This window comes from Coregonus clupeaformis, chromosome 17, assembly GCF_020615455.1.
Source record: "Coregonus clupeaformis isolate EN_2021a chromosome 17, ASM2061545v1, whole genome shotgun sequence".
Taxonomy (NCBI): domain Eukaryota; kingdom Metazoa; phylum Chordata; class Actinopteri; order Salmoniformes; family Salmonidae; genus Coregonus; species Coregonus clupeaformis.
Genome location: NC_059208.1, coordinates 42,524,187 through 42,552,186, shown reverse-complemented (window position 1 = coordinate 42,552,186; position 28,000 = coordinate 42,524,187). Strand labels below are relative to the sequence as shown.

The following is a 28,000-nucleotide window of genomic DNA, read 5'->3' as shown; positions in this document are numbered from 1 at the left end:
ACATTGGCAAGCATAGGCCTATTCAATACATATCCATATTTTAATATTTGATTCAGTGATTGAAATCACGACCACATCCTCAGTAGCCTATTCCAGCAGGCTGTTGGGCAACGGAAGCACTTCTTACCTCGAAATCGCCTCGCTGTTCATGTTGAATAAATTAGTCTGTCAATCATTTTACATCTTGCCTAGGCTACATTAGGCCTATCAGGGGCTATAGGCTACCTGCATCTAGTTAACCAAACCATGGCAAAGTTTACTAACAATCATAAACCTAGATTTGAGTCAGTAGGCCTAGCCTATTGAAATGACAAGTCAATCTCGCAAATAGGCCATTTATAACGGTTTGTATTCTTAACATCTGGCACATAATAATGACACAATTGCCAGAAAATATCCTAACCGTCGTTTATTTATTTTTTTATAAGGGCGAATTATCTTTTCTCTTGCGACATATTCAAATTCCTTTATTAATTAGCTCGCAATAATTATTATTTCAATGGAAAACCGACTTTTGCTTCTTAGTTCGTTAGAAGTTAAATCGAGATTCCTTCATAATTCGCTCGATAACGTTATGGAAAAGGGTTTATTGGCTAAATGTGCAGCTCCTCTCTTTTTGCGAAACATTTTGGCTAGTTTTCATGCCTTGTGGGCCGATTTTGAGTGGTAACTACACATTTTAGCTAAACCTGGCAACCCTGCAGTAGGCTAAGTGGGAAGACTATCAAATAATCACTGATTATGATTTGATGCGGTTACATATTTGCGGCAAAACAGGATACAGCAACATTACAGGCGGCGGCGGGTCTCCACAACAACGTCGTGTGGTGTAGTGACGCCAATCGGGCGAATGGCAAGTAGGCGTAATCTCCTTCCCTCCCTCCCAGGTCCGCGTGGGCGGCCCCGTGTGGTAGGGAGAGCGAAACACGACACCCCTAGAGAAGAAGGGGGGCTGGGGGTTGAGAATACGGAGTGAGTGGAAAAATAAAAGTCTGTAGAAAGAGAAAAAAAACGTGGTTCCATACTCAGATTGAGAGTTTTTCTTGCAATGTTTTGACTGCTGGAATGATGATGTGGAAGATTCGACCATGCAACATTGTAACGCGGCTAAACCGATTAGCTAAATAATTAGAACCGAGTGTTACAAGGCATTCCCCCACTATCGGCACGACGGACTCAAAGTTCAACGCCATTCAGAGCTGACGAGTGGGTTTATACAAAGCTAGAGCAACATTCGTCTCAACGGTTTGTGAAAAAGAAAAGAACAAATAAAGTTAGGAGCTCAAAAGTAACTAGGGAACAGTAGGGGGCCTGGGGGTTAGAGCGCGTGAGAACCGAGGGGTTTAGGCTAAGCTTAGAAACGGACAAGTTTTCAAGCCAGCGAGGAATTTTGTGATTTTAATTTGTCAAGAAGAACAACGAAGGCTGGGTGTCCAATACCAAGCTAACTAACAATCCAACGGGGAACTTTCTCAATTGACCAGAGTCCCCATGAAAACCCCGGGGGACACGGGTAAGTTACGATAATGCTCGCGGACCAACTATTGTCCGAATGGAACTCTGTGTTCCTGTTGTTGTCCACTGGAAGTGCTTGATACTTTATGGCGCTCGACTGGCGCTTGTTATTGTTTCACATAACACAATCACAACTGGATACATTAGTAATGGCAAAATGATCAACTTGTAATGATGTGCCTTTGTGTGATAACAATGACCAATGGTTATCGTAAATAACTACTACCTTAAGAACTCTGTGTACTGAAAACCCAAACAAACTAGTGCGCTAGGCTAGCTAGTTAGCTAATTGCCGCAATTTCCTACGCGAGTCCAAGCAGAGTTAGCTAGCTAACTCGTCGTGGAAAGTTGGTAAAATAACCACGGAAAACCCTTTGCTCACACCACTGTCTATTGGTTAACAAACAGCTTACTATATCGGTGTCTGATAGTTATGTTTACTTGGCTATTAGTCCAACTAGTTAGCTAGCTAACCACCTTCAAACTTCCACACTTGACTAGCTAGCTAACCAATTCGCCCAAAATGGACATTCCTGGCGAGTAACATTTAGCGTTAGCTAACGTTACCTTGCTTACGCTATCAAACGGGCACAGACCTGTTTGTTTATTTGCTTCGTTTTTTTCTCCATTAACCAGCTAGTTACTAGGGTTGCTAGTTGTGCAGGCCAGGACACTCATTCGACATTTAACCACCGCTTTTCAACGTCATTTAATTATTTACAGTACAAAACCAGTGTCTACATATGTGAAAACGGCACATTTCTACGTTTTGTATAAACAAATATAAAGGAAAAAAAAGTTATAGCCGATGACATCATCAGAAGTTAAACATTTCAAACACAGATTCGCGATGACTTGGGGAGCAAGAAAATACCCGCCCTCTGACTAGAAACTTGTTGCAGGTTTTGAAAATCACTGTTTTTCTTAACTTTTAATCCTACAGTGTGATGTCACAGAGAAGCATTGTTTTTAAAAACCCACAGATCATATAAACACGCAATTTTCACATATGTAGTAGACACTGGCACAACTTTTTATAGGGGGGCACTATCTACTGGTGTCCTAGCTAGCTAGTTACCGGTGTCCTTAATAAAGTTAGTACTAACTAGCCCCTGCCTGCCGAGCACCTGCCCTCGCTGTAATGTTAACAGAACTGTGGGAAAGCATTGCTTGGCAGGCGGGGGCGAAGGACACTGTCTACCGGTGTCCTAGCTACTGGTGTCGCCCCCGCCTGTGTCGTCTCTTCTTCTGTGGAGTTTATCGACGGTTGGCATCCGACATTATGGTGCATTACCGCCACCTACTGTACTGGTGTCACCACCTGTTTTCTGGAGTCCTAGCTTACAAATGGACCAATAGAAGTATAAACTCCTACAACTTATCCAGAACGCTGCAGCCCGTCTGGTGTTCAACCTTCCCAAGTTCTCTCATGTCACCCCGCTCCTCCGCACACTCCACTGGCTTCCAGTTGAGGCATGCATCTACTACAAAACCATGGTGCTTGCCTACGGAGCTGTGAGGGGAACGGCACCTCCTTACCTTCAGGCTCTGATCAGACCCTACACCCAAACAAGGGCACTACGTTCATCCACCTCTGGCCTGCTAGCCCCCCTACCTCTACGGAAGCATAGTTCCCGCTCAGCCCAGGCAAAGCTATTCACTGCTCTGGCACCCCAATGGTGGAACAAGCTTCCCCACGATGCCAGGACAGTGGAGTCACTGACCACCTTCTGGAGACACTTGAAACCCTACCTCTTTAAGGAATACCTGGAATAGTATAACAGTAATCCTTCTACACCCCCCCCACCCCCACCCCACATTTAAAAAAAGGTAGTTGTCCCATTGGCTATCCTATGTTGAATGCACCAATTTGTAAGTCGCTCTGGATAAGAGCGTCTGCTAAATGACTTAAATGTAAATGTAAATAAAGAACGGCCCGAATTGCGGGCCGCAATCACACCCTGAGTAGGTGTAGTTGGCAAGATCGATTCCCTCTGGTTTAATAAAAATAAGTGCATCGCTAGTGAAATCATGTTCACATGCATTAAACCATTAGCTGATTATTCCACCCTCCCCCCCCAGTCTCGGGTACACCCACACATGAAATAACTTATTAAGAATATGGGAATGTTTTCCTTACGAGTTGGCTGGCTAGAAATATGTGCTCTAGCTATGTAGGTGTACTTTTTCCCCCACCTCACTTGAGCTACACCTCTCACTTGGGACATGGCTTACACTCACAAAAACCAGCTATGCTTGATCACACACTATTTTCCCATAAATAGAACACCTTTCTGAGTTGTCCCGTAATGTCTAATGAACCTGAACATGGTGGGATTTAAATTAGGCCTATTTGGAATTCTAGGAGATATTGCTTTATGTTTGCCACAACACAAACATGCATCCTGTCACACTGAAAATATAACACTATATTTTGAGGATTATGGAAACAGGGTGCGAGGTAGTCTACATACGGGATGTGGGAACTGGGAAGCTGAATGGTCAATGTAAAATGGGGATTTTGTTTTCATACACCAAATGGTATTGTGGCCTTGGGCCTTCAGTTAGCACCCCACCCAGGTTCCTCTAACATGCAGGAATCCAGGTATCTCTTACTCCCCTGAAAAGAGAGATTGTGGGAGTAGCAGTTGTACATCCCCAGGGCAGACTTTGTGTTCCTAAGTAGTTTCATGGTGTGCACTCATCTGCACTCCACTCATTGGTTCAATTTGTTCCTGAATGCTTCACATCTCTGGAATCCATATTGTAGGCTAAGCCGCTGTCCTCCCGCGTCTTTGTGTCCCAACTCCGCTGTCTAATAACTGGATCATTATGCTGTACGGGAGTTACTTAATGCTACTCTTCATTAATATTGTAATGAAGACTGATGCTGACAGTCCAGGAAAATATCGTTAGCATGATTTTTTTCTCTCTCAATAGGCCATGGTATTCAGGCACATTTATGTTGTAGATTATAGAATGTCATGTAGGCCTACATAGTTCTCAAATCCACATTATAGAGACTGAAGTCCAATGTATAGGCCTATAGTACATCTGTCTGTTCCATTCTGAACATTGCACACTCCCAGCTGACTCTAGCCCAGGTGAAACAGCTCAAAGGTGCCTTTGCATCTGTCAACTGCACTGGGAGTCCAGTTATATGGGTCACACTCCACTCGCATCCTACCAGGATGTGAGCAGTCTGGGCTGCTAGCTAATTTTCCACTTGTTACTCATTATATCAACAACCCACCACATGTGAGATGTCACAGCTGTAGCCGGGCACTTTTTGTTGTCTTCTCCAGTGTACGAAGTGAAAGGACCCATACATGAGCAATTAGCCTGCACAGGCCACTGCTGGGGGTGCTCATGTTTATTAGTGGGAATATTCAACATTGTTCCTGTCTGCATTTAAACAACATGACTGTCAGATAAGCAAATTAGTAAGCATAGTGGATTGAATTTGGCCTAGGCTATAAAAGAGAGGCTTCTTAACAGCATATCCCCAACATGTTGGCTAGGCCTAGCTGACCAAGTAATGGATGATTGTTGTGGAAAACCCTTAATATGCAGGTTATGATGGTGTCGTCAGATTGGCAACCTGCACCATCGCAAGTGAACTCCGTACTCTGACCCATGATGACGGGAAGAGATTTTTTCCTGGAAATGTGCTTTGGTTATTACCCCTACCATGAGGAAAATAAACACACCAGGCTAGGTAATGCTTGTAAAACAAAGGCACGCGCCATAGTTCATTACCCACTGAATACAGTAGACTATTTGTACTACTACAGTAGGTTTGCTCCCCCACCCAGTTCCATGGTTGAAAAGCTCCTGCAGTGTAGATGAAACGCCAGGGTAGATCAAGTGGAACCAAAAAATTGTCAGGCGGCTGAGCAGATATGTCAGGGCCTCGATCTGTGAACACCTGACAGGATACAGAGGTTCTGCCTTCTACACAAATTCACAAACTCAGGGAAAGAGCTTGATGTGACCAACCAATTTAAGTCAACTTAGGTCCATTTTACTTTCAGAGATAAGCATATCTTTCTAGAATGACATGAATACTTATGCTTACATGGTGCGCATTTCTCCCCCATTTGAAATCGGTTGAGCAGACAGTTTGTTTTTTGCTTTCAAATCTAGTCATTTGGTCTTCAACTGACATTCTGAAGGTTTAAGTCTAGCCTAAATGAAACTGGCCTTATCAGAGAAAGATCAACTTTGTCAAGTACTATGCCACAAGGTTTAAGGACAGATTATGTATAAGGTTTTTAAAACCAAAACCCTAATCTAAAATACAGAATTGAATATTTAGCATAGATATGCTAACTTTTCTCTTCTGAGCTGAAATGTTCCCATCAATGCCCTTGGGCTTCACTTAATCAGATGGTACATTTGTGTTAATCACTGTGTCAAAGGGACCAAAATGTCTGACAAATATCAGTTACAAAGTATATAATATTTGGTGTTTAACTGTGTAGACAGTTTTTCAAGTAAAATATTTGTTTTTAATGCAAAAGTACTGCATTTGGACACAAAATTAACACATCACGTCATTCACCCATGGCAATCTTTGTCCCAGTGTTTAGCCAAGCTGTCAAAAGTGCAGGTTGCTCTGTCCTGTGGCTTGTGGAAGGAGGGGAGCAGCCTGGGTGTTTTGTCTTCTCCAGCCCTGGGTTTGGTGGGAACCCTGAGGTTTTGTCTCGCCTGTATCTGTCAGAACTCGCTCTGGATCCCTGCGGCTTTGGCTTTTCACATGAGTGTGTGTGGTGGTGTGTTTTACTTCAAACTAATGTTTGTGTTAGTGGTGTACTCAGTGAGATTCTAAAGCGCATCTCCTTGAACATGAGCCTGTGTGAAGGCTGAACTGGTGAGAATGCGGCGGTGTGGACCCCTCCTTTCTCACGCTACTTCACACAAACGTGACAACTTGCATCCAATTCTTCACCAGAGCCAGATCAAACAGGTAAGGTGTGAAGAATGAGAAAGCAGAAGGGGAGTCCGTTCACTGGCCGTGACCGAACAGAAGGGAATCTCAGCCTTGTTCCTGTTAGTCATCAAATTGTTCCATCTTATCAGGGGAGGTTTAAAACTCCTTCAGTATGTCTGTTTTTTCTCCCTCAGTCTCCTCTCCAGTTGGTAAGCTTTACAGCCAGAGACCACAGCTCAGAGTTAAGTAAGCAGCACATTTGTTATTTTCCCTGACTCGACTGAGAACCCCCAGAACGTCACCAAGGCAAAACAAATTTTAAAAGATATATTATATAACTTCTATCAGACCGAGTGTACTTACAAGATCTAGACTCAGGGTAATGAAGATTTACTCTGCATTTATGTGTTCTATGCTGAACACATACACACACACACTCTCTCACTCACAAAACAGTTTATTACGGGGGCCGGACCCCCCACATGCCAGTTAAATGGCTGATGTCTGTGTTGCATTACATACACAGACACACGCAACACAGACAAACGCAGCACACTCTTTCTCAATTCTCACGCTAGTGCTGATGCTGGTTGCCATCTTTGTGGTGACGCCACATTGACTCCCTCTTATATTTTTATGCACCCAATTTAGTCTGAGGAGGATCCAGTGTTAATGCAATAGGACTTTCATTTAACCGAATTAGGAAAAAGTGAACACTGAGATGGTTAAAATGGCCACCTCAGGCATATGCTGTATGCAAAAACACGATCATCAATCACAAACAAGTAGATGTGTTGTATGCCCCACTAAAATTAACAATGTAGCTTTCTTAAAGTTTATGATTCGCACATAGACTGCATTTAGGGCTGGCACAATTACCATGTGGTTATAAATGAAGATGTCATTAAATTAAAATGTATTTTTTTGGTGGGGTGGAACAAACAGCTGACTGAAGACGGGATGCCTGGGCTTTCATGCCATTGAGTTGGTTTCTGCTGAAACATGGACTCTACAACGTGATGACATTACAGTTACCCCTATATGCAGGCTGCCTAAGACCGATTTGTGTAAACATAATTAATGACCCCGTGTAGCTCAGTTGGTAGAGCATGGCGTTTGCGTTTGCAACGCTAGGGTTGTGGGTTCGATTCCCACGGGGGGCCAGTATAAAAAAAGTATGAAAAATGTATGCACTCACTAAATGTAAGTCACTCTGGATAAGAGCGTGCCCTGATATTGATCACGGCAAATAAATTACAGCAAAATGCCTCCATGTTGGGTATTAGTATCAAGTCAATTTGAAGCTAGTTCTAGATCATGAGAGGTCTCAAGAGTAGAGGACTTTGAGTGGAAGCACATAGTAGAGTCATGGTGGCAGTACTCTATCACTAATGACTATGAAGACTTTTTGTCTATGGAAAGATGGAAAATTAAAGACGCATTAGCCGTCAGTGACGAGATCGGCAGCTTCAGCTCTGACTAATTCATCTTGTTCCCTTGGTTTGGTGGTTTATTCTGGGCTGTGGTGACAGCCGTCGGTTAGGGGAAGGAGCCCTGATGTCGACTGTGCGCTAATCTCACAGCTGGAGCCACCAAGTTGTTGTCAGCCGCTGTCTGTGGAGAGAAATGAAAGTAAAGACTGTCTGGAGACCTAACCACAACACAGAACTTTGTAAATGGGGCAATCTATCAGTTTCTCTGATTCTTCCTCCCATTTCCAGCCCCTTTTCCACTGCGTTAACCCACCCTGATCCACTTTTTTTTCATCCCTTGCATTTTCTTGATCTCCTGCTCTGTCTAGGCCTACGTCTTGATCTTTCTCTCACTGACTTTCTGAATGTCTCAGTGCCCATGTTAGCTCTCTGTCCTCTTTTCCATGTTGCCTTTCTCACTCCCCCTCACTTTCTCCTGCTCTGTTTGCTGTTACTTTTCCAGAATCTCTCCCATCATCCTGCAAGTCTTGGTGTTTTGCGAACTCACAAATCTGAGATTTCATACCTCGCTGAGTGAAGTTTGTAGAGTGTGCCGTCTGACGAATCGAAGAGACAGAATTGGCTTAGAAGAAGCCAGACACTGCTGCTGTCTACAGAGGCCAAAGCCCTGTCTGCCTCCAACAGAGCACAGGCCAGACCTCTAATCTGTGCTGCCTGGATGCATAGCCGCGGGAAGATGTTTGGGGGTGGGGGTGCTGCAAATAATTTTATTTTCGCAGACTGAGGGGGGTGCAAGAAAAAAAACTTTGGCCGCGCTACAGACGGCTATATCGGTCCGCTCATACAGGACTAGGAAAGGCCCAGTGCACTACTTTTGTGAGAGAATTGTTTCTAAACAAAAACAACACTTTTTATTCCGATTTTTCAGGGGGTGCTGCGGCTATGCCTGGATGCCTCTGAGTTCAGAAGCAGACTTTAGTGCAACCCCCCCACCCCCCTTGCGTCTCCCTCCTTCGCAGAATGATACAGAAAAATATTCTGAAGACAGCCAGGAGATAAAACGTGTGCCTCAAATGATAGGACAAATAACAGAGGAGCAAGGGGGTAAGATATAACAGACTGAGATGGGTGAAGAGTTAGGACAGTGGAACTTACTTGCATTTCTCCCCATGGAGTGCTTGTGATCCCCAGTCTGCCACCAAATATCCTGCCCCAGAAGCCAGGCCCTTGTACCACCACCAGTAACTTGGGCCCAGATGACTGTCTCTGTCTGTCTGTCACCCACAGGGGTCTGAAAGGGCCAGCTGTGCGAACAGGCCAATCTGGGTCCACCCCACTGGGAGGCCGTCTGGACAGACCAGTCAGAACCCACTTTCAGACCACTGCCCTCTGGATAGACTCATTTCCAAGTCACAGCAAGGATGCTTGTCAATGAGAAACAGCCAATCAGAGCTGACTTCTTTCAACAGCATGTCCCACTCTCTGTGGGCAGAGTTACTCTCTGGAGTAGTGGGGATTTAGACAACACATGGTTGTCCTCTCACTTGGGCCTGACCTGATTTTGTCCAGGGGTCTTGCACATTACGCTCTTAGTACCAGCCCAGAGCATGGAGGGAAAATCCTGTGCTGAGCCTGGCTCACCCAGCCGACCCCTCCATGCCCCCTCTGATCACTTCTAGGTCTTCTCCAGGTCACTGGCTCTACTCTCTACTCAGTCACATGGTTCACAGCAGTCTTAACGGTCGATGGGATGATAAGGCTTAGATTAAGGATAGGCAAATACCTCAAGTGGGTCTTTTGCTATTCTACCATCCTTTTAAGACTAGAACCGCTGGGCCTCGAGGGACCCCCCCCCTTCAAACTAATAAGCAGTCATTCTGACAACATTCTAACAGTGTAATTAATACATTTCATACAGTTGACGTCGGGAGTTTACATACACTTAGGTTGGAGTCATTTAAAACTCGTTTTTCAACCACTCCACACATTTCTTGTTAACAAACTATGTTTTGGCAAGTCGGTTAGGACATCTACTTTGTGCATGACACAAGTAATTTTTCCAAAAATTGTTTAGACAGATTATTTCACTTCTAATTCACTATATCACAATTCCAGTGGGTCAGAAGTTTACATACACTAAGTTGACTGTGCCTTTAAACAGCTTGGAAAATTCCAGAAAATGATGTCATGGCTTTAGAAGCTTCTGATAGGCTAATTGACATCATTTGATTCAATTGGAGGTGTACCTGTGGATGTATTTCAAGGCCTACCTTCAAACTCAGTGCCTCTTTGCTTGACATCATGGGAAAATCAAAAGAAATCAGCAAAGACCAAAGAATAAAAATGGTAGACCTCCACAAGTCTGATTCATCCTTGGGAGCACTTTCCAAACTCGTGAAGCTACCACATTCATCTGTACAAACAATAGTATGCAAGTATAAACACCATGGGACCACGCAGCCGTCATACCGCTCAGGAAGGAGACGCGTTCTGTCTCCTAGAGATGAACGTACTTTGGTGTGAAAAGTGCAAATCAATCCCAGAACAACAACAAAGGACCTTGTGAAGATGCTGGAGGAAACGGGTACAAAAGTATCTATATCCACAGTAAAACGAGTCCTATATCGACATAACCTGAAAGGCTGCTCAGCAAGGAAGAAGCCACTGCTCCAAAACCGCCATTAAAAAAGCCAGACCACGGTTTGCAACTGCACATGGGGACAAAGATCGTACTTTTTGGAGAAATGTCCTCTGGTCTGATGAAACAAAAATAGAACTGTTTGGCTATAATGACCATCGTTATTTTTGGAGGAAAAAGGGGGTCGCTTGCAAGCCGAAGAACACCATCCCAACCGTGAAGCACTGGGGTGGCAGCATCATGCTGTGGGGGTGCTTTGCTGCAGGAGGGACTGGTGCACTTCACAAAATAGATGGCATCATGAGGAAGGAAAATTGTGGATATATTGAAGCAACATCTCAAGACATCAGTCAGGAAGTTAAAGCTTGGTCGCAAATGGGTCTTCCAAATGGACAGGGACCCAAAGCATACTTCCAAAGTAGTGGCAAAATGGCTTAAGGACAACAAAGTCAAGGTATTGGAGTGGCCATCACAAAGCCCTCACCTCAATCCTATAGAACATTTGTTGGCAGAACTGAAAAAGCGTGTGCGAGCAAGGAGGCCTACAAACCTGACTCAGTTACACCAGCTCTGTCAGGAGGAATGGGCCAAAATTCACCCAATTTATTGTGGGAAGCTTGTGGAAGGCTACCCTAAACATTTGACCCAAGTTAAACGATTTAAAGGCAATGCTACCAAATACTAATTGAGTGTATGTAAACGTATGACCCACTGGGAATGTGATGAAAGAAATAAAAGCTGAAATAAATAATTCTCTCTACTATTATTCTGACATTTCACATTCTTAAAATAAAGTGGTGATCCTAACTGACCTAAGACAGGGAAGTTTTACTAGGATTAAATGTCAGGAATTGTGAAAAACAGAGTTTAAATGTATTTGGCTAAGTGGTATGTAAACCTCCGACTTCAACTGTATATGCTATCGCAAAAATAATAATTTGCTTGTTTATTAAGGTCTTTGGTAACATTGGAATAATAAAAAATTTCTCTTCAAAAACACAATAGCATTTTCATTAGTATGTTACTGTACGCTGTATATGTGTTTTTTGTGTATATATATATTTTTGTATATATACTAAAAACACAAATTAAAGTGTTCAACACATTTTACTCGTGGAGTGCCTTTGTTACAACTACGAAACAGAAAGCATATGGGTTGGAACGCGGTAAGAGCTTCTTGTTATAACGACAAAAAAAAGACCCCAACCACCAAGCTGTGCTATTTGACGTGCGGTCAAATGACAACCTCATAAGCGCCAAGTGTGCTTGATAAATACTGAAAATCAGCACAAAAGCAATAATGGCATTATAATGAATGTGTTGATTATGACAGCAGTCACAAAAAGTAAATTGTCAGCTTGTCAGCCAAGTAGGACATCTTCACGCAATAGCATCAGTTGGAGCGTGCCACATAAACAACGAATGCTGGTGGTAGCGGAGGAACCTGCTCAGCAGGCCTGGAATTTTGAGATTTTAGGGGCAAGACCATTTGTCCTTCAAGAGGTGCCCAATCTGCCAGGGCACCAAGGCCATCTGCTAGGGCACCAAGGCCATCAACCAAAATAGCTGATTTTAAATATATTCGAAAAACGAAAAACACTAGCTATTCTGTTAAGAAAAAGTGTATGTAAATGTAGATAAATAATTTGCCTGTCAAAGTGTAGGTGATATATGCGTATTGGCTACAGCCTCCACACCGATGCTGACATGAGGGAGGCGCCAGAAAATGTTGCCAAAATACTTTTAATTATATCTACACTACCGTTCAAAAGTTTGGGGTCACTTAGAAATGTCCTTGTTTTCCATGAAAACATACATGAAATGAGTTTGAATAGGAAATATAGCAATTTAATAGGAAATGTAGTCATTGACAAGGTTAGAAATAATGATTTTTAATTGAATAATAATTGTCCTTTCAAACTTTGCTTTCGTCAAATAATCCTCCATTTGCAGCAATTACAGCCTTGCAGACCTTTTGGCATTCTAGTTGTCAATTTGTTGAGGTAATCTGAAGAGATTTCACCCCATGCTTCCTGAAGCACCTCCCACAAGTTGAATTGGCTTGATGGGCACTTCTTATTTACCATACGGTCAAGCTGCTCCCACAACAGCTCAATAGGCCACTTCATTAAAGACAGAATACCAGCTGACTGCTTCTTCCCTAAATAGTTATTGCATAGTTTGGAGCTGTGCTTTGGGTCATTGTTATGTTGTAGGAGGAAATTGGCTCCAATCAAGCGCCGTCCACAGGGTATGGCATGACATTGCAAAATGGTGTGATAGCCTTCCTTCTTCAAGATCCCTTTTACCCTGTACAAATCTCCCACTTTACCACCACCAAAGCACCCCCAGACCATCACATTGCCTCCACCATGCTTGACAGATGGCATCAAGCACGCCTCCAGCATCTTTTCATTTGATCTGCGTCTCACAAATGTTCTTCTTTGTGATCCGAACACCTCAAACTTAGATTCATCTGTCCATAAAAAAAATTCCAATCTTCCTCTGTCCAGTGTCTTTGTTATTTTGCCCATCTTAGTCTTTTCTTTTTATTGGCCAGTCTGAGATATGGCTTTTTCTTTGCAACTCTGCCTAGAAGGTCAGCATCCCGGAGTCGTCTCTTCACTGTTGACGTTGAGACTGGTGTTTTGCGGGTACTATTTAATGAAGCTGCCAGTTGAGGACCTGTGAGGCATCTGTTTCTCAAACTAGACACTCTAATGTATTTGTCCTCTTGCTCAGTTGTACACCGGGGCCTCCCACTCCTCTTTCTATTCTGGTTAGAGCCAGTTTGCGCTGTTCTGTGAAGGGAGTAGTACACAGCGTTGTACAAGATCTTCAGTTTCTTGGCAATTTCTCGCATGGAATAGCCTTCATTTCTCAGAACAAGAATAGACTGACGAGTTTCAGAAGAAAGTTATTTGTTTCTGGCCATTTTAAGCCTGTAATCGAACCCACAATTGCTGATGCTCCAGATACTCAACTAGTCTCAAGAAGGCCAGTTTTATTGCTTCTTTAATCAGCACAACAGTTTTCAGCTGTGCGAACATAATTGCAAAATAGTTTTCTAATGATCAATTAGTCTTTTTAAAATGATAAACTTGGATTAGCAAACACAATGTACCATTGGAACACAGGACTGATGGTTGCTGATAATGGGCCTCTGTACGCCTATGTAGATATTCCATAAAAAATCTGCAGTTTCCAGCTACAATAGCCATTTACAACATTAACAATGTCTACACTGTATTTCTGATCAATTTGATGTTATTTTAATGGACAAAATAATTGCTTTTCTTTCAAAAACAAGGACATTTCTAAGTGACCCCAAACTTTTGAACGGTAGTGTGTGTGTATGTGTATATATACAGTGAGGGGAAAAAAGTATTTGATCCCCTGCTGATTTTGTACGTTTGCCCACTGACAAAGAAATGATCAGTCTATCATTTTAATGGTAGGTTTATTTGAACAGTGAGAGACAGAATAACAACAAAAACATCCAGAAAAACGCATGTCAAAAATGTTTTAAATTGATTTGCATTTTAATGAGGGAAATAAGTATTTGACCCCCTCTCAATCAGAAACATTTCTGGCTCCCAGGTGTCTTTTATACAGGTAACGAGCTGAGATTAGGAGCACACTCTTAAAGAGAGTGCTCCTAATCTCAGCTTGTTACCTGTATAAAAGACACCTGTCCACAGAAGCAATCAATCAATCAGATACCAAACTCTCCACCATGGCCAAGACCAAAGAGCTCTCCAAGGATGTCAGGGATAAGATTGTAGACCTACACAAGGCTGGAATGGGCTACAAGACCATCGCCAAGCAGCTTGGTGAGAAGGTGACTCGTCTCCTGAGTGGCGCAGTGGTCTAAGGCGCCGCATCGCAGTGCTAACTGTGCCACTAGAGATCCTGGTTCGAATCCAGGCTCTGTCGCAGCCGGCCGCGACCGGGAGACTCATGGGCGGCGCACAATTGGCCCAGCGTCGTCCAGGGTAGTGGAGGGAATGGCCGGCAGGGATGTAACTCAGTTGATCGAGCATGGCGTTTGCAACGCCAGGGTTGTGGGTTCGATTCCCACAGGGGGCCAGTATAAAAATAAATAAATAATGTATTCACTAACTGTAAGTCGCTCTGGATAAGAGCGTCTGCTAAATGACTAAAATGTCAATGTAAAATGTGACAACAGTTGGTGCGATTATTCGCAAAATGGAAGAAACACAAAATAACTGTCAATCTCCCTCGGCCTGGGGCTCCATGCAAGATCTCACCTCGTGGAGTTGCAATGATCATTAGAACGGTGAGGAATCAACCCAGAACTACATGGGAGGATCTTGTCCTCCCATGTAGAGGATCTTGATTTCAAGGCTGCTGGGACCATAGTCACCAAGAAAACAATTGGTAACACACTACGCCGTGAAGGACTGAAATCCTGCAGCGCCTGCAAGGTCCCCCTGCTCAAGAAAGCACATATACAGGCCCGTCTGAAGTTTGCCAATGAACATTTGAATGATTCAGAGGAGAACTGGGTGAAAGTGTTGTAGTCAGATGAGACCAAAATCGAGCTCTTTGGCATCAACTCAACTCGCCGTGTTTGGAAGAGGAGGAATGCTGCCTATGACCCCAAGAACACCATCCCCACCGTCAAACATGGAGGTGGAAACATTATGCTTTGGGAGTGTTTTTCTGCTAAGTGGACAGGACAACTTCACCGCATCAAAGGGACGATGGACGGGGCCATGTACCGTCAAATCTTGGGTGAGAACCTCCTTCCCTCAGCCAGGGCATTGAAAATGGGTCGTGGATGGGTATTCCAGCATGACAATGACCCAAAACACACGGCCAAGGCAACAAAGGAGTGGCTCAAGAAGAAGCACATTAAGGTCCTGGAGTGGCCTAGCCAGTCTCCAGACCTTAATCCCATAGAAAATCTGTGGAGGGAGCTGAAGGTTCGAGTTGCCAAACGTCAGCCTCGAAACCTTAATGACTTGGAGAAGATCTGCAAAGAGGAGTGGGACAAAATCCCTCCTGAGATGTGTGCAAACCTGGTGGCCAACTACAAGAAATGTCTGACCTCTGTGATTGCCAACCAAGTACTAAGTCAAAACCAAGGGTTTTGCCACCAAGTACTAAGTCATGTTTTGCAGAGGGGTCAAATACTTATTTCCCTCATTAAAATGCAAATCAATTTATAGCATTTTTGACATGCGTTTTTCATTTTTGTTTTGTTATTCTGTCTCTCACTGTTCAAATAAACCTACCATTTAAAATTATAGACTGATCATGTCTTTGTCAGTGGGCAAACGTACAAAATCAGCAGGGGATCAAATACTTTTTTCCCTCACTGTAATATATATATATATATATATTACACACACAGTGGGGAGAACAAGTATTTGATACACTGCCGATTTTGCAGGTTTTCCTACTTACAAAGCATGTAGAGGTCTATAATTCTTATCATATGTACACTTCAACTGTGAGAGATGGAATCTAAAACAAAAATCCAGAAAATCACATTGAATGATTTTTAAGTAATTAATTTGCATTTTATTGCATGACATGTATCAAATACTTGTTCTCCCCACTGTAATATATATATATATATATATATATATATGCTTATCGCCAGTAAACTTCTAAAGGAAGGATTCTGTTGACATAGGCCCAGGGGAGTGGCCAGAAATTCGTTGGTGGGTGGGGTGCTGAGGAGTGTTTTTGTAATAATAATAATACATCATTATTTTGCTTTTGCTCAATCTGATTGTTTAAAACCTGGATGTCGTCTTCCTTTTCATGAGGCATGTCTTACCTTGTTTCAAAGGAGATTAGCCAAATTCTGAACATAGGAAATAATTTTATAAATCATATGCCATTGAAACCAGTAGGCTATTTCTCATGTTTTATTGGTTTTCAAATAACTTTGTGTCGTTGTCCAGAAGCCATGAACACAATCCTAATCATATTAGCAACACGTTAGTTGTTACATCTTTAGATCAACCTTTTTTCTAAAAGGATATTTTAATCTGTCACATGAAACCGCTCGCATTTGCGGTGGGCTTTTGAGAACAATGTTTTCCCACCAATTGCATTTTGGAACATTTGCGCGTATAGCTTACTGTCGTGTGTGAATTGCTGTTCTTATAATGTGAAGAAGTAATCGTTTCTCAACATTGTAAGCTAAATGTTCTGATCTGTTACTCATTGCTTTTAAAAGTTTGTTTGATGTACAGGGGTTGTATGAATTTGGGATCTATCGTCCCACAATGGACCCAGAGTCTTTTTGGAATCTTTATTTCTGACGCAGAAAGACAAGCTGACCAATAGAATAGGTAGGCTAACTCAACTTTTGTGCTATGGGGGATAGTAGATTGACGTAGGCTAGTGCTTTTGCTGTTCGTTACTCATCTTGTTGGCTGAGGAAAAGTAAATGTGGACAGTTCTTCTAACATCTTCAATGTGCACCTCGGAATTCGATAAGAAGGACTCGCGCCGTTGCATCCCGATGTGTCTGTCTTCACTTGTACTTTGGAGCTGCGAGGCCTGAGAAGGACCCGATCACGTGACGGGCATTGGCTAATACGAATTGAGATATCTGAGAGAGCCATATGAGTGAGAGGTAGCTTCGGAGCACGGCGATTGGCAGCCAGGAGAAGGGAATTATAATTGTTATATTCAGCCCAAGGGTATAACGGCCAATTTGGCCACAAGGCATGCATTTTCTGGGGGCATTACGGCCACACGAGGGTGCATCCACGGCCATGACCATCGACGCTGCCGGGAAATTTGAGGCCTGCTGCTCTTAGGCCTCAGCGGTGTAGGTTCAGGCTGAGGCTCAAAATCAGAAGAATAATCATCAGAGATGTCATGATTCATTTCTTCCCTCCCATCTGAGCATTTTCATTTAGATTTTGTAGAAACTAACGCAGCATCTGCATCCATTTGTAAATTACGCACGCTCTCACTGTGTACTCAGAGTATACTGATAAGACTTCTTTAGATTCGGTGGACTGATTGAGGGTACATAGCATTTTGAGATTATAATTAGAATAGGTCAATACAATAGAATGGCCCGCCCTGTTCTTAATTCACAATTAATGATTACATCATTATGCATCGTTCGCTTCATCTTACTCATCAACTCACCTATTCTCCCCCATCATACTTTACTTCATTTATTTCATCTGTTATGTGTGAAATTAGTTTTGGTTCAGTTTTGAGGCAATTATCTGGGTAAATATCAACTGGGTACGGCATCTTCAACTGTCAGGTGAAGGGGAGCAGGCCTTACTGTCGGGAGGAGGGGCAATGGGAAAACCATTCAAAAATGATATGCCCTCCTAAAACTGGTTGTAACTCCTGTTCTGTTTGTGATATTAAGAATCTAACAATGACAGTGTGTTTATATAGACTTATTTAGGAAAAGTCAAGGACGGAGGGGGGCATGACTTAAATGCCAGAGTAATACATTAAAAAAACTTCATCAGCAGTCCAAATGGTTCTAGTGTTAAGGGTCAAGCCTGGTCAAGCAATTCCTACTCAAGTCTTCTAATTGGTTAAGGTTTACCAAATATCATAAATACTTTATAGCGAATTATGAGTGCTGTATTAGTTGCTAATAATATATGCACAAATCAAGTTATTATGGAGATCAACACAACTCCATTTCCTAACCTCAGGTCTCCAAGACTAGTATTTAGGAAGTCTGTCCCAGGGATCTATTGCTGAGCTTGGAGCCTGATCAGGGCCTGCACAGGCATGCTCATAAACACTGGCTCTGTGTCTTCTCCGCACGGGACGAGGCCTGCACACATACTCGACAGTCCTCGCATAGCAAGACAATTGGCGCAAACACGCGCCCTGTCTAACCATCTAGGGCTGATTTTAATCACAGCTTGCACTGCGCGGAACTCCCCAAGACGCGTCTGGTTTCTGTCTGGGCAGAGTTGGCCGGCGCACCTCGGGATCCATTACACCGTCACAATCCAGCCCTACGACCGTCCAACCACCGTCGTATTCTAACTTGCTTTCATCTCGGTGGCGTTGACATTGACGATTGTTGATGTAAAGATGAAGATAACATATCGAGGGTCTGCCGTGTGGTGGAGCCACGTCTTTGTGATGGTACTGCCATGACAACCACAGCCCTGTCTTTTTTGGCCGCTACCTTGCCTGGGGTCTGGTGCACCTGCATGGTGGCTGCTGGATGCATAAACACCCCAGAGCTTAGAGTGGATAAGGGGCCAATCACACGCAGCACACACAACCAATGTATAGCCTATTCCCTTATATCTTAGGAAAGGCCAGTACTTAACAGTCAGAGTGAGAGCAATTTTCCGATCTCTCCTCTGGTCTCTTTCACTTTACTCTGTGCTGATTTAGTTTTTCATTCCACACTCCCTTTACCTCGCTCTCTCTTATGTAACAGTGCTTTCTAGAATCAGGAGAGGGGTGAAAGTTCATGTGGTGCACCTGCAGCTCTGACTGGCCTCTTTGATTTACATCTGGGTGTTTTACTTTCCTCTTATCATCTCCTTTTCTTCTGTCATCTTCCTGGGTTTTTAAGTTGCCCCCTTCTCTCAATATTAATACTTCTCCCTGTACTCTGACATTATCATGAGTTGGTGTTGATGGCCATGTCTTTAGGATAGGGAACTATTAGCCCTCAGGCTAGCATGAGTCAATGTTAGCATCCACCTTTTAGCATCAAGAAGTTTTAGGGCTTACCTTTTTTTTGGGGGTAGCAGAGTTAGTGTTCACACTTTCAATGCACCGTGGCATGTCCCCGTTGAAATTCAATGGAGGGTAGTCCAGTGGTGATGGACTACTCACTCAGAGAACAAGTCCGTGCCCCCTCCTACCTATTTCTGTGGCCAGGCAGCCATCACCAGCAGACGGAGGCTGACCTTTTCCTCCAGCTAAATATAGAGCCAGCAAAGAATAGGAGGAAGGGGGGGGAATTGATGGAGGGAACAGGGTGAAAAAGAGGAGACGGAGCCCCTGGTCTCAGACCAGTAGGCGTTCAGGACAAGGCACACGATGACTATCTGTTATTAAAGCTACTATTATAAACACATGACGTCATGGGGCCGCTAACAAATGTAGCCGTATTGAAAGCCTCGTATGAAAATGGTTCTCGTTTAAAGATCCTGTATTTCTGTTGGAAGGGAAATTCAGGTGCCTCGAATAACGGTCACTCTGGTGGTAGCCCTAAAAATACAAACATGTTTTGTCACTACTCCTTCAGTTCTTTCCCTTAGAGACCCAGGGAAAATGGTTGGACAACTGTCTCTTCTTACTGACCTCATATACTTGATGTTCGTTGGATCATTATGGCCAACTACATGACTCTCCCAGGTATCGGCACACCCCACATGGGAAATGATATGTGTCATTATGGTGCTTCACTATGAGTGTGTTTATCTGTGTGTAATTCCTATCATAGTTACTGTCACCCGCAGGATCAGCAGCAGTCCCACCTGGACCACTGGTAGTTAGCGCAACAGAGCAGAAGACAGGCTTGTAATGGCTGTTATGCTGTGTGTTTTCGTGTGTGCGCACATCTGTCTAGAGAGGAGCAGCGTTGTGCGTGTCAGTGATTTGAGTTAGAGATTTGTTGTACGTGACGGACACTACAGTGAATGTCTGTCGTTTCATAAGGCAGCCCGCTAAGGGACATTGGAACCGTGAACTTTCATCAGTGAAACCACAGATGACAAGTTGTTCTCTTCCTTTGATGCCTCCTCCCTCCTCTCTTGCCCATTTTCTCTTTTACCCACACACACGTTCTGAACGTGTCTGAAAAAATATGATTTTAGATACCTGTAAATTGAATTACAGCTTAATGTTCGGTGTGTTTCTGGTGTTTATTTATAGAGCTAAAATGTCCTGTTGCTAGGCAATGGTGTCAGAGGGAGCGAGGGAAAGAAAGGGATGGCAGTGCGGAGGGGAAAGGCGTGCTCCATATGAAAGCTGAATGACAAACAAGAAGAGGCCATGAGTCAGCACTGACGCACGCTCAGTGGGCATTGCTGGTATTTGTATGTGTGAGCACTCTGCACCTACGCATGCACCCACTTTACCTTTTCGGAACGTGTGTGTGTTCAATTTGCTCACTCGCTCTCATGTTATCTGCTCCTGCCGGGCTTTACATGTGCATTCACACCAGCTGCCCAGCATCTGCCCATGTGGCACAGATGCTAAAGTGGCGCCATTGATTTGGGCCCTCTTGTCGACGATGTGGGAATCATACGCTTATAGTTTATGAGCTGTGAAGCGTCAGATAGCTATCAGAACCATTCACTGTTTATTCAATTCAGACTAGAGACAATTGAAGTAGTTCAATGGTTTAGCCTATCCTATTACTTTGTATGAGTCACGTGTCATAGGCTTTTAACTGGGCCACTCGCAAAATCTAATCTTCCTTCCTTCATACAAAGCTTTTTTAGTGACAATGGGCGTCACTCTGGTGCAGCAGCATTTGACCTGGAATGAAGATTTATAGTGACATGTGGACTTTGCCCAACAGGTGGTTCAATGGGGCAATAGGCTACCAGTTGTCGGTATTGCGGTCTGTGTTTGTGTTCTTATCTAAGTGTTTACTCTAGTATTCTAGATATATGTTTTGTATTATAATATAAATACCTCTGGTATGTACGCCGTAGTGTGTTATGTGTTGCATTGTGCCCATATGTTTCTCCGAGAGCGATTTCTCGGCCTGGTTGCTAGAGCACATCTGGTCCTAATGAGGTGTGTGTGTGGTTATGTCTCTGCTAGTCTGCCTGGCCTTGTGTTGAAGTGGTGTTGAGTCTTTAAGCACAACCTACATCTCTAAAACATATACTTGCGCTCACTGTTCTCACATGTTCTGTTTGTCTAATGCTTGTTATCTTTTATTTTGTCTTCAATACTCGAGGCTGTTTGATTTACAATGAACATTAAGCACCAGCCCTAATCCCTGTACAGCTTTGATTTCAAACTCAAACAAATTTACCCCAAAAAGCCAACCTTCTTTGCTTTTATACACTGATCCCAGTACAGCCCTGTAAGACTCCTTTATCCAAAGTGACTTAGTCAGTAATCTACTTGTGACCCGCCACATGGAGATCAAACACACAATTCACAAATGTTTTTTTGGACCCGTTCTTCAACCCTTTGTCAACTCTCCACTACCTGCCTTTCCCTGTTGCCTCTGATGTTCTCAGCCCCATGCTCCATCACTCCCAGCATTTGAACACTACACCGCCATCTAACCCCCTTTCTCTTCCTTCCCCTCCCCAGGGTTCGCCTTCCCCGACTGGGCCTACAAGCCCGAGTCGAGCCCCGGCTCGCGACAGATTCAGCTGTGGTGCTTCATCCTGGAGCTACTGCGGAAGGAGGAGTACCATGAAGTCATCGCCTGGCAGGGCGACTACGGAGAGTTTGTCATCAAGGACCCTGAAGAGGTGGCCCGACTGTGGGGTGCCCGCAAGTGCAAACCTCAGATGAACTACGACAAGCTGAGCAGAGCGCTTAGGTAAGAAAGGGGAACAACTATTGCTCGACTTAGGGATTCTGGGTATTTATGAAGAAATGAAGTGAACGGGTCTCTCTTGCAAAAGCGATTTAATCGATGTGTGACAAACCTGTATAAATACAGGTTCAATGACATTTGCCTTTAGACCAGAAGTGGGGGAGTCTGTAGTCATAGAGGGCTGCAGTGTGTTTTAAGCTTTTGCTCCAACCCAGCTCTAATACACCGGACTCAACTAATAGCTGTTATTAGAAGACCGTTTTTAGCTGATTTAAGACGGGCCAGAACAATGAGAGCTCTGGAGTGGCTCCCTCCTTGTTTGTTTTTCAAAGAGAGGGGGAGGAGAACGGAGGAGAATGTGGGGGCGCGGTTCATCACGACTTGTTCATCTCATAGTGACGTCAAGGTCCCTCGTTTCATGTGACAGCTCATTTAGATAACTTTTGTCTTTAAAAACACACACTGCAGAGCACGTGGGAAGCTGAGAGCTAGCTGAGAGCTTTTATTTAGTCCTCAGTCAGTTCTCACTCTCTTTCTTGCTCTCTTTCTCTCACTCAATCTCACACACCACACGCATATCTCTGGTTGTCACACATACTTAGCAGCCAGCGCTGGCCACACACTGGCTTGTCAGTGTCACCTTCATGTCGTAGGTTGGTGTGGGTCAGCTAGTGCTCATCCTACCAATGACTCGTCACAGCTGCTTTCGCTGTCAGTCCTCCTCCATCCCATCTGTGCCTTGTCGGTTTGTTTCTATGGTGTACTAGTCTCCTCGAACGGTCTGACCTAACCTCTATGGTACTTTCTTCTGTCATAAAACTCTTTGATGAAAGAAGCTTTCAATTCTGAAGTAATTGAAATATGGCAATGTTCTTTCCTCATTAGGGTTTAGGATTCGATTAGGGGCTGCTTGGGCTATGAAGTGTGTGTTAGTGTTTAGAACGTCCTCCTTTACAGCTGTCATAGAGGCAGTAGAAACGTTAGGCCTTTGTGCTTTGTTTGAAGTGAGTTCAAATGTTCTTCAAAGCACCGTAGAGCAAGCTTGAGCCCTTGTGTGTCCCTGCATGTTTCTCCCAGCTCTCTTTGTGTGTGTGTGTGCTTGCGTGTGTCAACTCCAGTAAAGTCATTCACCATATCACGTTGGGTGTATGTGTGTTGGGGTGTGTGTGCATGTTTTGGTGTGTGTATGTGCGTGGCCTTTCCCCCACGTGTTCGAGTGCTCTCTTTCTGCGCCTGTGAACATTACGTTCCAGTCCAAACCTCCTGTCTCCACTTCACATCATCTATATCAAAGTAAGCACTAAGCAGTCCCCTACTATTACTGCCATTTAGCATGTGTGTAGGTGGGAGCCCACTCTAGTCATAGTGGTAGTCGCTGCAATCAGAAGAGGCCCTTCATTCATTGAGTCCTCACTGTGCCAGGGTGAGAGGTTCAGCAAAGAAAGAGCTAGAACTAGCTACCTTTGGTTTAGCAGCCACTGCAGCGCACTCAATGGCTGAGGACTTCCTTCCACTCGTAGTGCAACAGAAGTTCTTAGACTGAATCACAGTTTCCCTGTGTGTTTATTTGACCATTGTTTGTAAAGGGTTGTCTCATTGAGGTAAAACATATCCTGCAAGAGAGTCCTACTATTCTCCAGTGGGTACTCATTACATTTAATATTGTCATGGTTACTGCACATAATGATACCCTTAGATCAGGGCTCTCCAACCCTGTTCCTGGAGAGCTACCGTCCTGTAGGTTTTCACACCAACCCTAATCTAGCACACCTGATTCTAATAATTAGCTGGTTGATAAGGTGAACCAGGTTGGTTAGAACTGTGGTTGGAGGAGGGTAGTTCTCTAGGAACAGGGTTGGAAACCCCTGCCTTAGATAAATAGCTAAACAATTACATGGTAATAGATACTGCTTGTTTATTTTTTTTGTTTTTTGGGGGGGGGGGGTTCTGTGTATCACACTCAGTAGGACCACATAATGCTGAAATGGATGTCATTTAATGTATTTAATCCTTATTTAACCATTTTAAATTGAACAAAGAGTGAGTAACCGTGTAAACCTTGCTCCCACAGATATTACTACAACAAGAGAATCCTCCACAAGACCAAAGGGAAGAGGTTCACCTACAAGTTCAACTTCAACAAGCTGGTGCTGGTCAACTACCCCTTCATCGACATGGGCTCTGGTCAGTACTCTGTCTAGTCTGGTTAGAAATACACCGGAGACCATCACTGGCACAGTTTTAAGCATACTAAAGATGGATAAGTTGTAAGTGTACATCATTTGGAAGTCTAACTATTCTTAAAGCATTTCCATAAAGTCCCCATACGTAATTACAGATGTCTGATTGTTGGGAGATTTGTTTTATGTATCTGTCCAATTATACATTTATTAAAGACTAGCTACGCTAATACAGATCCCTAATGTGCCTGAGAGCTAACTCATAGTAGCGCCATTCTGTAATGGAGACAGCTACAATGACTGACAGGTGGACTAAATGCTAAAAATACTAATCAGGTTTGTGTAGTGTAGCGATGTTTGCATATTGCATATTTGTTTATATGCTTCATACCAAGTGTTTCCCCTTTTTAAAAAGCCCTCGGGCAGTAATCACAGCCACACAGTGTAAATAGGGCACACTTGTTGAAGCCTGATACCATGTGACATAACTGTTGTGTGGAGTTTTTATTATACTCCACATGTGATGTGGCCTGGGTTTTGACATGTGTTTTGATATAATGGTCACACACACCCATGCCTCTCCGACGTTAACTCACTTAGCGGTTTTAGGAAAATAGAGCAACCCGACCCATGTTTGTGATGGCAAAAAGAACGACTTTCCAATATTTTATTTTGGCACGGGCGAGGATGCCAAGAAGTTGTGTGCCACAATATGGTATCGCAGGGCAGAAAAGTGGAAAGTAACACGTGGCCATTGTGTGCAGTGATTTTCTCTCTCGCTCTGTCTCATCTGTGATTCTGTGTACAGAAACTTTTACTCTCACTCACATGCTTTTTGTTACTTAGTTTCACTTTCTGTCTCTCATTCTCCTTCTGTCACCTATTGCCTCACACTAACTTTTCTCTACTGTTTTCCTCTCTCTCTCTCTCTCTCTCTCTCTCTCTCTCTCTCTCTCTCTCTCTCTCTCTCTCTCTCTCTCTCTCTCTCTCTCTCTCTCTCTCTCTCACCTCACTGTTTCATTCCTACCCTCTCTAACTCACTCGTCCTCTCCTCTCTCTCTCTCCAGGTAGGGGAGTCCCCCAGAGCGCCCCTCCCGTGCCGACCGGGGGCAGCAACTTCCGCTTCCCCCCTTCCACCCCGTCCGAGGTGCTCTCCCCAAGTGAGGACCTGCGCAGCCCGGGTGTGTTCAGCAGCGTGGCCCGCCGCATGGGCCGTGGCTCTGTCTCCGACTGCAGCGACGGCACCTCCACCAACTCTGAGCTGGAGGAAGGCGTGGGGGGTGAAGATCGTGGCGGCGTGGGCCCTGAACGGGCCTTCCGCGGCCTCCTACACCCCCGCCTCTCCCATGACTCACTGTTTCGCGCCTACGGAGGCCCCGGCGGGTTAGGCCGCCCCCCGCCCGGCCACAGGGTCCATGGTGACCCCATGTCTCCATTCCCGGTGTCCCCCCTGCCGGGCCCTGGGGGCCTCCTGGGCCCCACCCTGTCCCCGGCCCTGTCCATTACCCCTGGCTCCCACCTGCCCTATACCCCGTCCCCCTCCCTCAGCCCCATGCTGGGCTCCCACTTCTCCTTCAACCCGGACGACATGAAGCGCTACCTGCAGGCCCACCACCAGAGCGTCTACAACTACCACCTCAGCCCCAGAGCCTTCTTCCACTACCCCAACATCGTGGTCCCCCAGCCCCACAGGCCCTCTGCTGCCCCTGACAAGCCCATGACAGCCCACCCCCCAGCTCACCACCATGCCCCGCCTATGCCCCACTCCCATTCGCTGCACCACCATCAAGGGGAGGAGCAGCACCCCTCGCCCTTCAAGTTCAAGCTGCAGCCGCCTCCGCTGGGGCGTAAACAGAGGGACGGCTCCGCCTCCTCTACCGGTGGGTCCTCCTCCAGCCTAGGCTCCTCCTACGCTGCCTCAGGGCTGCTCTCTAACTCCTCCTCCTCAGTGGGCCCTCCCAAAATCAAGGTGAGTCAATCACTAACCAGAATCAAGGTTAGCCTGACTAACCACCAGTTTGTTAATGTAAAAGAGATGTTCTCAACAATGACTAATCTGTTGTCTCTTGTTGTCTAGGTGGAGCCCATCTCCGACATCGAGTCCGATGAGGAGGTGGAGGTGACCGACATCAGCGAGGAGGACGAGCTGCTCGACGACGACGAGGGCGACGTCTTCACCCCCCCTCATCCCACCAACGGAACCGCCCCTACTGCCATCACCAACGGCAACCTGGGCGCCATCGCCGAGGACGACGTGGAAGAGGACGTGTTCAAGACACCCGCCGCCCCTCCCATGGGCCCTCTAACCCCCTCCCTGCTGGGCCTGAAGAGCGAGCCAGGCCAGGGCCCTCCCATCAGCCCTGGCGGCACCCTCTGTATCCCCCTCAAGCTGCGCTTCAAACGCCGCTGGAGCGAGGACCAGAAGATGGAGGCCAATGGCGAGCGCGAGGAGGCCGAGGATAAGAAGGTGCGGCCGGAGAAAGAGGTGGTGGAGGAGCCGGCAAGGAGGGAGTCAGAGAATGGGGAGGGGCCAAGGAGAAGCCTGTCAATGAGTCAGGGTGCTCCTCCCCCTCCGGCCCAGCGCAGGGCCAGCTCTGAGCTGCAGAGAGCCACAGCCCAGCTGTCTCTGGAGAACCATGGAGCCTGCTGAGGCAGGGATACATACATACATGCATACATACATACATACATGCATGCATACATGCATACATACATAGAGACACGATCACATGCCCGTACCTACATACACACTCACTCATATAACCAAGCATACACATAGACACATGTGCCTGTGCGGAAGGCTTTTTTACTCTCATTTTGAACTCATTTAATACAGAACATTAACACATAGCTCAACATGCTGTGACTGAGACACTAAAGATAGACATACATTAATACTGATATCCCCTCTAAACAAAAGCCCCTAGGGCCTAGATCCAGGATCCATCCCTAAGACCTGTACACTGCCTTAAGGTGCCTCCATCTCCCCTCAACATCTCATCCCAGTAACGCCCATAGCTCCTTAGCCTTTCAGAGATGCATCAAAACAGATGGGAAAGAATCCCTTTAGACCCACTCCACCAGACGGACCTTAATGTTGCTGACACTGGGTGGGATGACATCATGACAATGCCTTCTATCTTCAACAGACTTGAAAAGAGATTACAGAAGTGCTTGTCTTTACGTACAATGGTTTACAAAGCAGAGGAAATTGCTTTGTAAACCAACTCTTGTCAACTGTTCCATCACCTTCGATGACTGGGAAGGGATCTCAGGAGTCATAACAAAGAGACCTCCCTGTCTGTCTGTCTAATCATGACCTCTTCAACAGGGACTGACTTAAGACAGAATTTGTTTCTGAGTGAGCACTCTCTTTCACAAGACGCTCTTTGATCATCGTCCCCCACCAACTTGAGCGTAGGGACAAAAAACAAAATGGCGTGCAGATCTATATGTCATGCAGTTCTATCTGGATCTATAGAGGATGTGGATGGACTGTCTGGAGACTCAGGGCAGCAGTAATACCCCCCACCTCTTATGGCCTTCCTGTCACTCAAGTTTTGATTGACAGCTCCCATGGCAACAATGCAGTACCCATCCCAACCAGGCCTTAATGGACAGCTTGTGTAGTGTGCAGGGTCCAAATAGGGGAGCAGCGAAAACCCTTCAAGTTGGGACACTATAAGGTAGGGGCCATTAATGTAGGGACTCTACAAGACTTTTGCACAATCTTATAAGGAGAGTTGATCGAGGAGATTGGTAGTTTGTCCGCGCTTGGAATGGTGTCGA

General features: G+C 44.9%; 1 protein-coding gene across 1 annotated transcript; it reads left to right on the top strand.

Annotated features, from left to right (window-relative positions):
* Positions 1–930: 930 nt before the first annotated feature.
* LOC121586444 (ETS domain-containing transcription factor ERF-like) lies at positions 931–27,738 on the top strand. Its single transcript, XM_041903125.2, has 5 exons — positions 931–1,513; positions 21,800–22,034; positions 24,103–24,215; positions 25,279–26,180; positions 26,289–27,738. The coding sequence occupies exons 1-5, from the start codon at positions 1,492–1,494 to the stop codon at positions 26,859–26,861; spliced, it is 1,845 nt and encodes a 614-aa protein (XP_041759059.2). The 5' UTR covers positions 931–1,491; the 3' UTR covers positions 26,862–27,738.
* Positions 27,739–28,000: the final 262 nt, after the last annotated feature.